This window comes from Pseudorasbora parva, chromosome 8, assembly GCF_024679245.1.
Source record: "Pseudorasbora parva isolate DD20220531a chromosome 8, ASM2467924v1, whole genome shotgun sequence".
NCBI classification, from domain to species: Eukaryota; Metazoa; Chordata; class Actinopteri; order Cypriniformes; family Gobionidae; genus Pseudorasbora; species Pseudorasbora parva.
Genome location: NC_090179.1, coordinates 27,790,211 through 27,806,885, shown reverse-complemented (window position 1 = coordinate 27,806,885; position 16,675 = coordinate 27,790,211). Strand labels below are relative to the sequence as shown.

Here is a 16,675-nt window from a genome sequence, read left to right as displayed (position 1 = left end):
TGCCAGAGCAACTCTTGCTGTGCCAGTGCCACAGAGCACCATTTCAAGGTTTCATATTAAATGTATATAATATTTCCAATCGTCAATGTACATACTAACTTCACCTGGTGTTACAAGATACACCTATCGTGCAGCTCTTCTGTCAGAAATCGACTCAAAATTGAGCTTGTGCGGGTCCAGTGTGAGATACCAGAGACACGGCACTGAGCTTCGTGTTCAGTGTGCGATCCCCTTTAGGCATGATCGGCTTAAGAAAGTGCATGTAAACTGTTCTTTTCCTCTCTAGGCAGGTATTTTTTTAGGTTTATTTATCAAAATGTTCTTTTATATATTTGTGTGATTCTGCATTCCGATCGCGGCTTTAAAATGTTACGAGAAAACATTTTACGAATGTTTATCCACCATAGGTTAATCATTAAAAGTTGTGCTGTGCAGTGTATAAAGGAAAATAAAAATAGTTTTACCCTCCTGCTAACTAATGATGTGCCCCTCCCAACCTCACACACACACACACAAATGATTCGACTATCAGTCGAAAGATTGGACAATTCTGATTCGAATGTGTACATCCTTAGTCGGGGACACCCCTACTATAAATACACTATAACAAAGTTACAAATAAAGTTAAGCCTTACAGTATTATGCAGGTACAGAAATGCAATCACTAAATGTAAAATAACACTAATGTTCACTGGATAAATTACATTAGAATAATCGTTTAAAGGGATCATGAAATGTATGACGTTTGCGTGGTTTTTACATTTAAAAAAAATCATCATAATGAATAAGTAATAGGCTATTTTGTACCCTGGTTTTGTACCCTCTCTCCTGAATGCTTGGATTTTTTGGGTGTGCCGCAATGAAGACTTGGAAGTAAACGCCCTAGGATTTGATAAGGTTTTAATATTTAATTAGCTTCTGCTCCCCTGCCAGATGTACCCCCTACATGTGGAAAATGTTTTGAAGCGTGTGGGGAAACAGCAACCAGAAGGATTCGCTCACAGGGCTTGAAAAATGTCTTTATTAAACAAACACAAAGATTTCTCTCGCATCCACCCCCGTTTGATTGGAATGTTTTTCTTTATTACTTGGCCAGCCCGATCTGGGAATTTAAACGCGGACCGTGAATGCACATATGCCCTCGCACCCTTCAAATATCAAGTCAAGAGAGTGAACAACGCACATCAACAAAGGGATGTTATTTCACTATTTAAGATAGCCCATCAGCAGGCCAAGCTTACATTTTGGTAGCCCGTCTAATAAACACATAGCTCCGTTACATTGACCTATTTATTCCCGAGTCTGATCCCGAATCGCAATGAACCAACACCACCACAAATAAAGGATTCTCCAGCCTTTGACAGCACGCTAAGGTATGTTTAGTTAGACACGTACACAATCACAATAGATCTGCATCATTGCAATTCTCAATCGAATTCTATTTCACATCTTGTTGCACTTGAATGCGTAAAGCAGAACATGTGCAGCTGATAAACTTTCACTCTATCGCCCGTTTCACACATACTCCGTCTGCAGTGCGTGTGCGGTGCGTATTTTTTTCCGTACCCATGTTAACGGATGACAGCTTTCAGACTGCACGCGGATGCGGCCCGTCAGTCTGTTCCAGGAGCATTGCGTCTGCAGCAGTGCACGGATCGTTTTCGTACCGAGTCTATTTTTTGCTGCACTGCGCTGCGCTGCGCTGCTGCATTAAAGCGACAGAAGACTTTTCGCATTAAAATTAACATGTACTGACGCGAAAATCTAGTCATTTCACCACAGATGCATATCATTTAAAATATACTCTTGTTTCAAAGTGGCTTTTTTTCTCAAGTAAAGCAACAAAACGACACCTTACTTGGCATTTAGGTAAAAAAAAAAAAAAAAAAAAAGTGCCATAATGGAGAGCACTCGTACTTTCTTGGAGGTGAAAAGCAAAGTTATTTTTGCCCTGCAGGATTTCTTTTAAAAGGGTGTAAAAACGAAAGAAAAGACGAGAGTCGGCTGTTTTTGAATAGACTATTGTAAGTTTCTAATTTAAAATGTTTGTGATTTAAGGCTATAACCTGTGTTTAAATGTTTTGCTACTTGTGTGAGCTAAATCTAAAGTATATAAATATGAATAAATGAATTTAATTTAAGTTGTTTAAATGTAGTAGCCTAGGCTACGTAACCTGACTTCTATTTAAGAGTAAACAAAGAGAATTGCAATTCTGACGAGGCACGTTCAGTAAAAACTTTTGGATTTTAAAAAATAATGAATAAATGCTGTGTTTGTGGTGTGCAACAGCGGATCAGTTGCGGACTGCAAACGCAGCATATGTGAAAACACTACAGGGCTTACGGATCCTGCAACGCACACGCAACGTAACACGCACCGCACACGCACTGTAGACGGAGTATGTGTGAAACGGGCGTATGATCAATGTTTAAATTTTGCAATTCATCTGTGAATCCCATTGTCGTAATGCTGCATCTACCACAACCACCTGGAGTTGGTATGGCTTCCCCACCAGGGGTGAAGGGCTGGGTGTTTGCAGTTTACCTTGTAGAGTTTTCCTTGTTTGCCGGCAAGCCTGGGGACTAGGGGTGTCCATGGTTAACCGATTAACCGATTAACCGTTAAAAATTGCGTAACCGAGTGAAACATTTTGCTCGGTTAAGTGGCGTCAATGACGTGCTTTGAATTTAGTTGTAATATAGTTTTGCACCCCTAGAGACCGCCAGAGCGCTCCCAGACATTTGTAATATCCACAAGAAGAAGTCATGACCAGCTTTCTAAGCGGGCAATGAAGCGCGCAAAGAAAGCATGGGAGCACTTTAAAAATGAGAGTGACGGGGCAAAATGCAAGTATTGCAATGCAGTGCTTACCGCATTTTTCAGACTATAAGTCGCTCCGGAGTATGAGTCGCATCAGTCAAAAAATGCGTCATGAAGAGGATAATAACATAAGTCGCACTGGACTATAAGTCGCATTAGGGCAGAAGCAGAGCGGGAGCCGCGCGCGCTGTGCATAACGGATCAGAAGAAAGAAAGTTTGAAGTGAGAAACTTGTGAATGACTAGAGAAAAGCAGAGGTTACTTTAACTGTAATGAAGAAAACAAAAAAGCTAATCGCGGACTGAAAGCAAGATGGCCAGAGCTGAAGGAACGAGTCCACAGATGCTTGAACTCTCTGCCGGGAGAGGCTCAGCCGCGCGAGTCAAACGCTGTGTGAATAATTCTCGGCTGCATATTTTACTACATGCCCTAATCATGCAGGCGCCCTCACCTCGCGGCCACTTACATTGCTCGTGAACTGGAGCGCATTTCATCCTAATTTAACGAAACTCAGCGTAGGCCTCACAGACATGAAATATATCTTAAGAAAGCTTGAAATGTCTTTTAACAATTTAAAACGAAAAGAAATAGACTACTCTCTGATTATGTAATCCATGATGTGCATTTCTCTCTATAGGCGCGTTCACTACGGAGATGGTGGTCGTCAAATTAATAAACTAAAAATAATAACACTGACGCACACTATGGTTAACCGAGTATTAACCGCTAAGGGCCTAGGTTAACGGTTAATGAAAAACTTGAAAACGTGCAGCCCTACCGGGGACTGATGAAAAGATTGGAGTACAACGCTGGCCAACTTACAGTCCAAGTGATGTTTATTTAGACAGCTGTCACTACACACGTGCTCAAATTAAATTTTAAACAAAAATAAAGAAATAAACAAAATACTCAAATTAAACAACACAAAACATTAATACATGTGCTAAGAACAGCAAACTAGGCATTAGCCTCACCTCACAGCATAGCCATACAAGCTACAGCCCTTGGGCTGTCTCTGGCCCCACTTCCTGAACCTACAAACACTCACCTTGCGTCCCGATTCGCATACTATCCATCCTAAATAGTATTCGAAAATAGAATTAGTATGTCCCAAATCGTAGTATGTTGAAAAGAGTAGTCCAAAGATTCCCGGATGGTTTACTATTTCCGGTACGAATTCGTAGTATGGATCGATGGGCACTCTAACGGCTGATATTGCCCACAACCCACTGCGAGTTGGATGAGGATTCGATTAGAACTATAAACGCGGATAAAAAGCGTCAAAAAACTACAAACATGACGGCTGTGCGAGTTCGACGGTTAAGTAGAGAAGTTAAGATAAAGGGGTTTGAGTGACCAACTATCAATATTTTACCCGTCAAAAATACATTTATTCAGTGTTGTCCACATTATATTTCACCTGCAGCATTGTGAACTTTTTTAATGACACGTTTGGCCATTAACTTTTAAATGCATCATTATATTTAAACTGCAAACACATGAGGAGAGTCTCTGACCCACAAAGACCCACACATGGAAGATCAACGAGCGGCTACATTTCTCTCCGATACGGTAGGAGATTAAACTGAATGTGGAGGATTTGAACTGTGACGAATCTGAAGATGATTGACAGGGCAGATAAACGGTGACGGGATGCACGTAACTAAGCGACAGAGTCCGTTAAAGATGGCGCAGTAGTATGTCCCAAAGCTTGCATACTTTTCTGCTACACACTCAAAAGTATATACCTTTTCTTCACAAAAAGAGTACATACTTTTAGGACGTAGTATAAGTAGGCGAATTGGGACGCAGCGTCAAGCTTGTATAAGCAAATTTCCCGCCAAACACTCATACCATCTACGGGGGTCGACTCAGCTAAAACCCCTAACACAAGAATAATGGTTTAGACCAACAGTGCTATCACATTTAAACATAATTCAAATCATGAATATCATTGATCACACTATAAACAATACTAAATAAAGAAAATATAACAGTCCACAAAGTCTGGGTTCAATAGCTGCCCTCAGCTAAGCAACTTGGAATGAACCCAAGACTTTAAGACAAATCATAATCATGAAACTAATAAATAAAAATCATGAAAATAATAAATCAAAACAACAATAATAATGTGAACGGATGTTCACGTGATGATGAGCCCTGTGTTCATCATCACACCCATGCATTCCGAAACATAGGGCCTGGTCCGTACGGACCAACTACTAGAATGTGGTGAAAACTATATACAAAGCAGTAATGTTTTTTTTGCATTGTTAACCATCACTTTCCAGCAAAATTGAGTTAATGAATTCTTTAAGTTACATTATAGTGGTAGAGAAGGGAAAATGTACAGAGAGAGACAAAATCTGGCCAAAAATGAACTTTACCCATTGAGCCCAGAAATAGAGGGGGCTTTTAAAAATGAAAACCTCCACAACAAAGAGCCCAGCAGACTGTAGCATTCTCTCCAATCCCCATGAAAGTACTCTGCACAAGCCACCTGCTTACACATTCAGCACATCAAACACTTGTCTGTTGTCATTCACATCAATAGAGGCTTGAAATTGGGCATTTCTGTGGCTGCGGTGTATTATTAGGACTTTTTGTGATTAAAGATTGGGCAATGCTGTAGGTCTGAACTCATCAGACAAATTCCTTATGGTGAACATGAATCCAAATATACTGAAATCAACTAAAGTCTTGTTCTGCTTCATCTTTTTCCCTTTTCTTACTGTGTAACAGCACATCCTGAAGGGTCTTTGAGCCATATGTACTTCAATGACAGAGGACTTGTCTCAGACTTGTTCAGACTGACAGCTTTCATTGGCTAAGATTTTTGACAGACATGTAAACCAATCACAGTTTGTTTTGTTCTGCATCATGTTTAGGGGCCTGAAAATGTGAACTCGATGCCCCTAACAGACCGGTGTGTAAAACTCTTGGACGTACTTTATATAGTCCAAGTCCAGCATTTAGTTGATCCTGACAAACGCTCATTGTAACTGCTGTAAAAATGACAGCTTGCTTCTTCCATTAAGGAGTTTGGTGTCACTGCATCTTTGTTTCCAGGCGGACCATTAAATAACCTGATAGCCTGTCTCTTGAACATCCTGCAGAATTCAACCAATTAAATGACGACTTCAAAAATCCTGAAGTGTTTCTAGTTAAGTGTGTCATATGCATCAGATGTTCAGTCAGCAGTCCGTGGATGTGACGTCTGAGGCTGAGACAAGCGGAGGACATGCTACAAGGGAGGACGAGCGTGGGGCGAATTATCGTCAGACAGTGATGCACGACCAAATGGAGAGGGGATACAAGGTTGGGTTAGAGTGACAATCACAATTAGAAGGCCAAAAAATATGGAAGGTCACATAGCAATGACATTTCCTGAAACAAAATTGTGTTTGTACAACTGCACCACTGGGCTATTTTGACTCAGCTGTTCTGACATGTTAAGGGAGCGTCATTGGTAATACACATTTGGCTCGCAGTGCGCGGGCATCACAGCGGTTATGACAGATTAAGAATGCAGGCTAAACAAGCAAAGCCAAGTAAGAGCCGCTGGATCAAGACCTACAAGTCTAAGCCACGGCACCCACAACAAGGCCTTCAAGCTGAGTCAATTCATCATCAACGCAGAGATAAACAGCTCTTGATTGGACGCATCAAACTAAATGAGGATTAAATTTGCATAACGATAAATGATACGGCACGAATAATAGGATTAGTGTGCTGCTAGCCGTGATTTCACCATCTTTTTTTATGCTATGATGAAATTGTCTGAGGTTTGCTCAAGGAGGTAAAGCACGTGCATTAGAATAAGATGTAATTACTTCCAATAAAAGGATTATTCTACAGTAAAATGCTATATAGTGAGACAGCTTGTGCCAACCCTGGAAAAAACTTATAATTGCTGAAATCTCACTAAGAAACTGTATGACATCTCATTAGAGCAGTTTCAAACAAGCCATAAGTGTGGCTTTCCGAGGGGAATAATTTCACACCAATATGACAAGATATTAAAAAAAAAAAACACTTATGGAAGTCACTACAGAGGATATATTTTGATGCATATTTTGATGCAAAACAGCCCAGGGAACTTCAGTTTGTGACTGCATGAAACTAAACACTGGCCGTTGTAGACAAGGATTAAAACAACAACAAAAAGAAAAGAAACTTTCTTTTAGTCACTTATTCTTCTAAGAAAATAATACATTCTTGAGAATTTAAGACTTACTGATATTCTAAACTATATAAGAAATCTAGTAATGCTTTACAAGAAGTCTAAACTATTTAATCTTTTTTATATTGCATTAGGCATTATGAACTAATGACAAACAAAATTTATTAATCTAGGTTAATGTTTACTTAAACAATACTATTATTCATTGTTAATTCATGAACTATTAATAATAGATGAGCTATTTATACAACTTAATGAAAAAAATTTTTTTTTGAGTATGTAGAAATTAGCATTACTAACCAAGATAAATTCTACAAAATGTAAAGTGCATTACTTAAAGCCATTAGGTATCATGATTTAACAAAGTTTAACCTTTTGTAAAAGTGTTACAGAAATCTGAAGAAAAATAAAATACCAAGAAAATATATCAAGTTGCTGTGCTCAGAAGAATAAAAGTCATTCTGGCTGTGGCAAACGCGCCCTTGCTATTCAGCAGAATCAGTTGATGGTTCATAAGCTAATGACCATATCTTCCACATTTTGCTGAAGCAAAATTCTGACAAAATTAGGTAATTATGCCTCTAAATGTCATCATGAATTTCACCAATTTTCCCAGCTGGCTTAAAGCAGCCCTCTGCAGTAATGTGTGAAGCTTGCACTTTGTTTCAGAGAACAGCAAAAAGACCACATCTTAATTTATGCCTGTGGAAACCTCCAAGGAAACTCTGCTTTTCAGTTTCCTTGACTCTGTCCATATAACTAAAAACACAATAGTGTAGAACATTAATCTATATAATGCAGCCTGTATGCTCTCATAAAAGCAATAAGCTTGAGACATACCTTATGTAATGCTGCTGCATTATCCTGCAAACAGAGATGAACTTTAAGGCAATTTAATTCTCTATGGACAGACGATCAGAATGACTAATGTTCTAGAACTGAAACTGTAAGCCTAATAACATAAAACACAACATATGACAACAGGCTCAAACTGCCTACAATATATAGCCCCTTTTTCTGAAGTAGGCAGTAAGACAAAAGTTTATTTCCACACTTGGAGAGGAAACGTATCTTAAGTAAATAGCTCAATATAACATCAAATTAATCACTTTTTTAACCTATTATCTTAACATAACCTTAAAGAGATAGTTTGCCAAAATATAAATAAATAATTAGCCCATATTTTACTCACCCTCAAGTCATCCTAGGTGTATATGACATTCTTCTTTAAGACCAGTATTCATTTTGATAGCAAATTTTGATTTAGTTTTAGTTATAGTCTTTTGAAAAACCATTACTAACTGTAATATGTTAATTGAGCATTTAAGCATTACATAACTGACTGTTACCTGAATGGATGCCAAAACTGACATTTTCACATAATTGTGTGATTGACCACTCAATCGCAAAAATACACAAAATTGTATTTCTGTTTTAGTTAGTATATGAGGTGAAGCTAAAGCGTCAAATAAGTTTACGTTTTTTTATTTTTTTTATTTCAGCTAACATTTGTTTAATTTCAAGTAATGAATATTTTTTAATGGTTTTAATTGATTATTCTAAACTTCATACTTACTGAAGGTCATACTTAAGCATTACTTAATTATAAACAAGCTCAAAATAAACATTGACTCTTATTTTTATAAACAATCACCTGGTATAAATGCACACTATTCATTGATTGAACCATTCTAAAACAGTCTGAAAGCGTTGTTGTGTGAGCCTGTAGAATCCGCAACAGCGTTGCTATCCTATCAACTGCGATTTTTCCGCCGTTAGATCAGCATGTTACATTTCAAATGTGCCCATCTATTACACAAAACATCAGTTCTGACTGGATCACTTCCCTAATCGTCCCTCCCTAACATTTTCGTTTTTTGATAAACCCATCAATTCACTTCAGATGGCTTTATTAAAGGGTTAGTTCACCCAAATATGTAATTAATGACTCACCTGAATGTCGTTCCAAGAAAAATATCCATATTTAACACATTATAAAGAAAAATATATAGCTCCCGCCAGACCACCTTATGTATTCAACTTACGAAAAAAAAACACAACAAACGCATTTTATGATGTAGAATCTAGCGTAAACGTTTTAAACTGCAAGAGGCATTATAGATCTAATACGGAGGGTGGTCTGGCGGTAGCTAGATATTACGTTTTAAATATGGATATTTTTGTTGCACAAATGCATCGCTTCACTTCAGAAGGCCTTTAATAACCCCCCAGAGCTGTGTTGTGTACTTGTATAATGGATTGATGCACTTTTTTGGGGCTTCAAATTTTGGGCTCACATTCACTGCCATTATAAAGCTTGGATTAGCCAGGAAATTTAATATAACTCTGATTGTATTGAAGCCTTGAAGAAGAATGGCCTTAAACACCTAGGATGGCTTGAGGGTGCGTAAATCATGGGGTAATTAAAAAAAACTTTTTTTACTTTCTTTTTTGTGCGTATTAAGTGTTTATTATGGTTTTGTTTTCTCAAAAAGACAATTTAATGTACTTACCTCTCTTGGATTTAGCTTGTCGCACCCTCCATATTGTTTTGTGGATCTCAAAATTGTAGTTAGCTGGCAAAGCCTTAATTGCCTCATTGAGCTCTGGATCTTTAAGGATCTCATCAGGAATCTGATTTGCCACTCTCCTCGGTCCTCGCACTAGAGTAAAAAGATAATATAAGAGTTAATTCACCTAATTTGCTTTAGAGTTTGTTGTAACCATCACTGAACTCAAGTGTGATTCAAGACACTGTTGTCCAATGTACAATATGGGCAATTGCAAATTGCTTTAGCAAGTACCACTAAGAATCTAATTTCATTGTTATGAGAAATTGATTGGGGTATAGCATATATAAGACAAGGAAAGCCCATGCAATTATCTCTCAGATCCAAAAATTAATCAGCACACAAATCAATCACCACAGTCAAGACAGTAGCTAAACTGAGAGGTTAGCCATTAGCAGAATGAGTCTATCAGTGACATTCATTCATTTTTGAAGTCTATGACAGACAAGGTCATCTGCAGTTTAAGCTCAGGCACGTTTAAATGGCTATATTTTTTATACAGTACTCATACCCATAAAAACATAGTTTAGTTGTTTAACAGCATTAATATTATAGTAGACATATGCAACAAAATGAACACTAGTGCAGTCAATTGGTTTTAGAAGTCACATAAATCGAAACCTCCCCGCTGTAGTTTTGCTTTTTTTTTTTTTTTAATATCAAATAAACCATTTAGTTAAGTTGGATAATGGATGCTTAAATTGTAAACTGAAATTGTCTGCTCTGCTCCAAAAAGCATGAGCTGCAGAGTTACATCAGAGAGATGAAGTGCATGCAGAGAGGTATGTATGGGCTTAGTTAATGAAATAACAGTTTAATATGAAAAAGCGGTGAAGTATCCCTTTCGAATCTCTCTCTCGATAATCCATTCAAATAAATGCTATAATAATACATTCATTCAAATAAATGTATTCTTACACGCTACTTTATCTCTGTTAAAAATAACCTTCAATACCCTTCCGGCCAAATATTGCGCTGCAAACATTAATAACAGCTTTAAGTTGTCAGTTTTTTGTCAGAGGTCAAGAGCGCTGACCAATTAGCTCCTTTTTACTACTAAATCGTCGTCGAAGGCTGACATGTACTCTCAGTTGTTGTGCACGTTAGGGCAAGTAAATGCACCATACGTCATCATGTCGCTATATTATTGATATCGCGATATGACACTTTTTATCATGTAAAAATGTATACCGGTATTATCGTGGACGATATGATATGGCACACCCCTATACCCATATGTCTATATTTTACATTCATTGTCCAATTTGTGGAACACCAGTTTTACGGCAGAAACTTACACAATGAATATTGAAAAAACAGCTACAAGAAAAAGCAACTGAAGCACAAGGTGGATGGAAAGAGATGGACTATGACAACAGAGCGTCCACCTCAGTTGACTTAAAATTGCTTTGCGACATGTGAGAAGTGAAAACATGTAAGGGTAAGGGTATGCTACAGATTACGTTCAGAAAACGTTCCCGGCATTATTGTAATTTGATTGTGATTATTGCTAAATCAATTATTAAAAAATAGAAAATATGTGGCACAGTTGTAAAATTGAACGACCAAGCAAGGAAGAGACTGGTTAGTGAGGAATGGTGGTTCAGGTGCTTCACAAGTTTATGGGAGACTGGCAACAAGAACGACAGAATTTGAAAAAATGTCATATAAATCTCAACAGATTAAGAAATTGAGCTTCAGACTAAACATCATGTTCATGTTCATCATAAACCTAATGAAACTTGACAGCAAAACAACAGAATTCCCACATCGCTAACTCAGTTAGCTGGATTTGATTGTTGATGATTTGGCATGATCGACCATAGTATTTTTTTTTTCCTACTATGGAAGTCAATGGTTCCAGTTAACTGTTTGGTTACTGACATTCTTTAAAATATCTTCCCTTGTGTTCAGCTGAAGAAAGAAATTCATACAGGTTTGAAACAACTTGAGGGTGAGTAAAGGATGACAGAATTTTCATTTTAAAGTGAACTATCCCTTTAAACCTGCTGAGGTGCAGGCTTATTTCATGTAAACAAGGTTAGATTGCACTTTTTTATGGAGCATTGACACTTAAAATCTGTCCCAGCCACTGCTACTTTATTAAAAGCATTCCTTACGGAACCAGGTCGGCAGTAATCATTTTAAATAATAATATAAAAACATTTATTTGAAAAAAATATTATAATGTTGTGTAGAATACTATAGACAGCTTTGACTGAGAGACTTATTTGTGATGGAATAATAACTTAATAATTGTATTGGAGGTTTATAATCGTTGTAGTTAATCTAAGCTGTGCATTAATTTGAGTGATGACGGATATTATGGGAGTGGCTTGATGCAGCACAGGAAATGCGGACAACTTGATCTTGACCCTTAGGAAACATTTAATAGTCACGTAACAAATCTGCTTTACATTTAATTTAAAAAAAAATTAATTGCCAATTACAACACTGAAATAAAATTGTAAAGGGTGTACAAATACTATAAAATCATGGATATAAATAATTGTGACTTTTATAACTTTAATTTGATTACCCCAATAAGTGCCTGTATAGCTCTTTAATAAATAAAAGTCAAGTTGCTTAAAGTATTGCTGCTTACTTATTTGTAGGTTTTACATTTGAATACATGTTAGACATGGTCAAATACTAGATATCTTTAAATGTGAAATTTTAAAACATTAATAACAAACCCCATGACCAAGTAAGCACACTAACACGGTAGCCTAATGAGAGTCCCAAACGGAAGCATTGAGAACTTTGTAAGTGTACAAACAGTTTAATAAGAAGATACTTTATAAAGACAGTAAATAATGTGTATACAGACAGTAGCCATCTTGGAAAACAGTCTCGATGAGTCGAGCCACGAACGCTGTGCTAAGTAAGCTGATCGATAGGAATTAAGTTTGTGAAATCGAATTACATGGAAATCATGAATAATATCTGTTTATTAAAATATATTGTTGACTAACTACAAGGGAAGAAGGTGTCCCATATGAGACTCCAAGTCACAGTTCATCACTTAGCACAGCGTTCCACTGTTTTCCAAGATGGCTACTGTATGTATACGCATAATGTACGGTCTTTATAAAGTATCTTCTTATTAAACTGTTTGTACACTTACAGCGTTCTCAATGCTTTGGTTTGCATACCCTCATTATGCTACCGTGCTAGTGTGAGGCTATTTTTAACCTTGTTAGTGGTATTAACTAGCGATTTAATTTTACTTATTCTATACCCCATAAACTAGCGTTATAAGCTCATTTGTTTAGAGATGCAACTCTTTACATTCTAATGTAATGAAAACATATCCCAGAGAAAGATCTACTCGGTAGCCATGTGTTAATTACCCCTAGGTTCATTTTTCACTGAAGTTGTCCTTTAAGCTAGGTACAAAGAAAGGACCCCAGATCTCAATCCAAATGTGGACTTGAAAAAGTGCTCAGTGCAACGAGACCAAGCAGTATTGTAAAGGCTCACTTACCAAATACTGCCCTCAAGGGGGTGAATACTTAAGCAAACAACAATTTTAGTGTAATACATTATGACATAAAATAATATTATTTTGCTATTTAAAGCCAGAAGGTCAAAGGTTTTATGCTTTTTATATGCACAGTACAACATTAGTTATAAAAACAAATTACAATCATTCAAATATTTTTTATCATAATATCAATTTTCAGCCAAAAACACAGCAATATTTAGGCAAGAAGCCTTACAATGTGTTTAGATATTTTTTGTCAGTCAATATTTCTTTATGTTGGCCTAGCAGTGTTGGATGGGAGACGAAGAGGACATATGTAATATTAAAGCATCATGACTGATTATGATAACACATGAAACCATGATTATCACCAGCCTACTGCAGCCAAGTTATGTTGTACTGTGCCATTGTCAGGAGAGATAGTTAAAGAAACACTGGAGAAAGAAAAAAAGAAGAAAAACAAAAATCACAAAAACAGTACCTACTGATGTTAAAAGAAAACACCAATTGATGCCCGGTCTTTTTTATGTAAAGAGTAAAAACAATAAAATCAATTCATGAAACAGTAAAATTGAAACGGAAGCATGAAATATCAAATCATTGTTTTGACACAGATAGACTACATTTTATATAATTGTTTGGGGTGTAACGTTATGAAACAAAATATAAACTACTGCTAAATAAACACACTTGTGCTATTTGACTAAGAAACATCGCGTTTGACGGCTATAGCCCCGGGCACACGTATTACACTTTAGAAGAACATTTCAGACAAATTATGCCACTTGAAAGAAGTGAAAGAAATGTAACCCATAGGACACACTATATCACATAACGTTAGATAGCATTAGACATAATTAGCGACTGCAGATTAATGGCGACGTTACTTGTAAAGACAGTTCTGGATATTTACATCTGCCAAACATCGCAACCGCAACCACAGCACGAAGAACTATTAAGAAACCCAACTTGTACTCACCATTAGGTTTTTTCGCAGTGAGCACTTCCATATCACCAGTGGGAGCCGCCATCTTTCCCCAAACAAGTGCACGTGGAGTTGAACAGGCATTACTCATCGAACACAGAGCTGATCTGAGTAAATCAAGTGTCGATAGCATAGATGTGAACGATGGGCAAGGAAAACGTTTTTCGGCATTTTTTGATGCCAATGACCCAAGAAAGACCCCTTTCCTAAAATATAACTGCGACTATAGCCTACAGTATATTCATATATATATATATATATATATATATATATATACACACACAATTATATACATAACAATTTGAAACGTAGCCTAAATTGCTTTTATATTGTCATTGTGCAAACGTTTAATGAAACGTTTTAATATTTTAAAATTGGATTTATATAGGTACAGTAGCTATACAGAAATTCATGCACTATCCTGTATTTATGCCTAGTCTGAAACTAAGTAGGCCTATGTCATCATTTAACAAAATCAAGCTTTCTAAACACAAACAGGGTTGGTGCTTAGGTGTTGACATTCTCACAGCCTGCAGTCTCCTCATTAATCAAATTTATAAAGAGTCTTTCATGACTCCTTATCTCCATCTGTGCTTTCTCGCCTGGTGTGTTTGCCTGTGAATGGAGACAGAAGTGCTATAGCTTGAGTCACCAATCTACTTCACAGTGAATGAATCAGTGGTTTCAAGTGTTTTTGTGTCTTAGATGCATGTACAAACTACACACAGAGGTGAAAGGGCAAAATACATTAAAAATAATAATAATAATAATAATAATAATAATAATAATAATAATAATAATAATAATAATAATAATAATAATAATAATAAAATAAAAATAAATACTTTTTCAGAAGACATATGGCCCTATTTTTAGTAGTAGTATTTTAACATCATTTAATTAATTTACATTGGCCTATTATAATATGATATACATTTTGTTTAGGCTTATATATTTACTCTTAGAGATCTCTCTCTCTCTCTCTCTCTCTCTCTCTCTCTCTCTCTCTCTCTCTCTCTCTCTCTCTCTCTCTCTCTCTCTCTCTCTCTCTCTCTCTCTCTCTCTCTCTCTCTCTCTCTCTCTCTCTCTCTCTCTCTCTCTCTCTCTGTGTGTGTGTGTGTGTGTGTGTGTGTGTACTTGTTTATATTACATTGTGGGGACCAAATATCCCCACGATGTAATATAAACCTGAGATCACCTACATTGTGGGGACCAGCCAAAGGTCCGCACAAGGTAAATAGATTTATAAATATAGCCTACTAAATGATGTTTTTTTGAAAATGTAAAAATGCAGAATGTTTCCTGTGATGGGTAGGTTTAGGGGCAGGGGCAGTGTAGGGGGATAGAATGTACAGCTTGTACAGTGTAAAATCCATTATGCCTATGGAAAGTCCCCACAATTCACAAAAACATAACGTGTGTGTGTGTGTGTGTGTGTGTGTGTGTGTGTGTGTGTGTGTGTGTGTGTGTGTGTGTGTGTGTGTGTGTGTGTGTGTGTGTGTGTGTGTATGTGTGTGTGTGTGTGTGTGTGTGTGTGTGTGTGTGTGTGTGTGTGTGTGTGTGTGTGTGTGTGTGTGTGTGTGTGTGTGAGCCTGTTTATGTGGTTTATGAGGACACAAATTTGTATAACTACATGGGTATTACACTGGTATTACACTAAAATAAATGTGGTTTATGAGGACATATCAAATGTCCTCATAATTCAAATGGCCTTAAAAACATACTAAATGATGTTTTTTTGAGAAAGTAAAAATGCAGAATGTTTCCTGTGATGGGTAGGTTTAGGGGCAGGGGCAGTGTAGGGGGATAGAATGTACAGCTTGTACAGTGTAAAATCCATTATGCCTATGGAAAGTCCCCACAATTCACAAAAACATAACGTGTGTGTGTGTGTGTGTGTGTGTGTGTGTGTGTGTGTGTGTGTGTGTGTGTGTGTGTGTGTGTATGTGTGTGTGTGTGTGTGTGTGTGTGTGTGTGTGTGTGTGTGTGTGTGTGTGTGTGTGTGTGTGTGTGTGTGTGTGTGTGTGTGTGTGTGTGTGTGTGTGAGCCTGTTTATGTGGTTTATGAGGACACAAATTTGTATAACTACATGGGTATTACACTGGTATTACACTAAAATAAATGTGGTTTATGAGGACATATCAAATGTCCTCATAATTCAAATGGCCTTAAAAACATACTAAATGATGTTTTTTTGAGAAAGTAAAAATGCAGAATGTTTCCTGTGATGGGTAGGTTTAGGGGCAGGGGCAGTGTAAGGGGATAGAAAATACGGTTTGTACGGTATAAAAACCATTACGCCTATGGAGAGTCCCTGTAAACCACATAGACCAACATGTGTGTGTGTGTGTGTGTGTGTGTGTGTGTGTATGCATATATATCGTGCATATACAAACCCCATACGCAACAAACTGTGATGCACTGTGTATTCTGACACCTTTCTATCAGAACCACCATTAACTTGTTGAGCAATATGAGACTACACTACACAGACCAGCCTTCGCTCTCCATGTGTATCAATGAGCCTCGGCCGCCCATGACCCTGTCATCGGTTCACCACTGCTCCTTCCTTGGACCACTTTTGATAGATACTGACCACTGCAAAACGGGAACACCCCGCAAGAGCAGC

The 16,675-nt window shown here is 37.2% G+C and overlaps 1 protein-coding gene across 1 annotated transcript in view; it reads right to left on the bottom strand.

Moving 5' to 3' along the window:
• dph1 (diphthamide biosynthesis 1) overlaps nucleotides 1–14,210 on the bottom strand; it is a 127,876-nt gene extending 113,666 nt beyond the window's left edge. The window contains exons 1-2 of the mRNA XM_067450604.1: nucleotides 14,041–14,210; nucleotides 9,518–9,667 (exon numbers count right to left, since the gene is read on the bottom strand). Of these exons, the coding sequence (XP_067306705.1) occupies nucleotides 9,518–9,667; nucleotides 14,041–14,179 (289 nt within the window). The 5' untranslated portion in view covers nucleotides 14,180–14,210. The remainder of the gene's footprint in view (nucleotides 1–9,517; nucleotides 9,668–14,040) is intronic.
• Nucleotides 14,211–16,675: the final 2,465 nt, after the last annotated feature.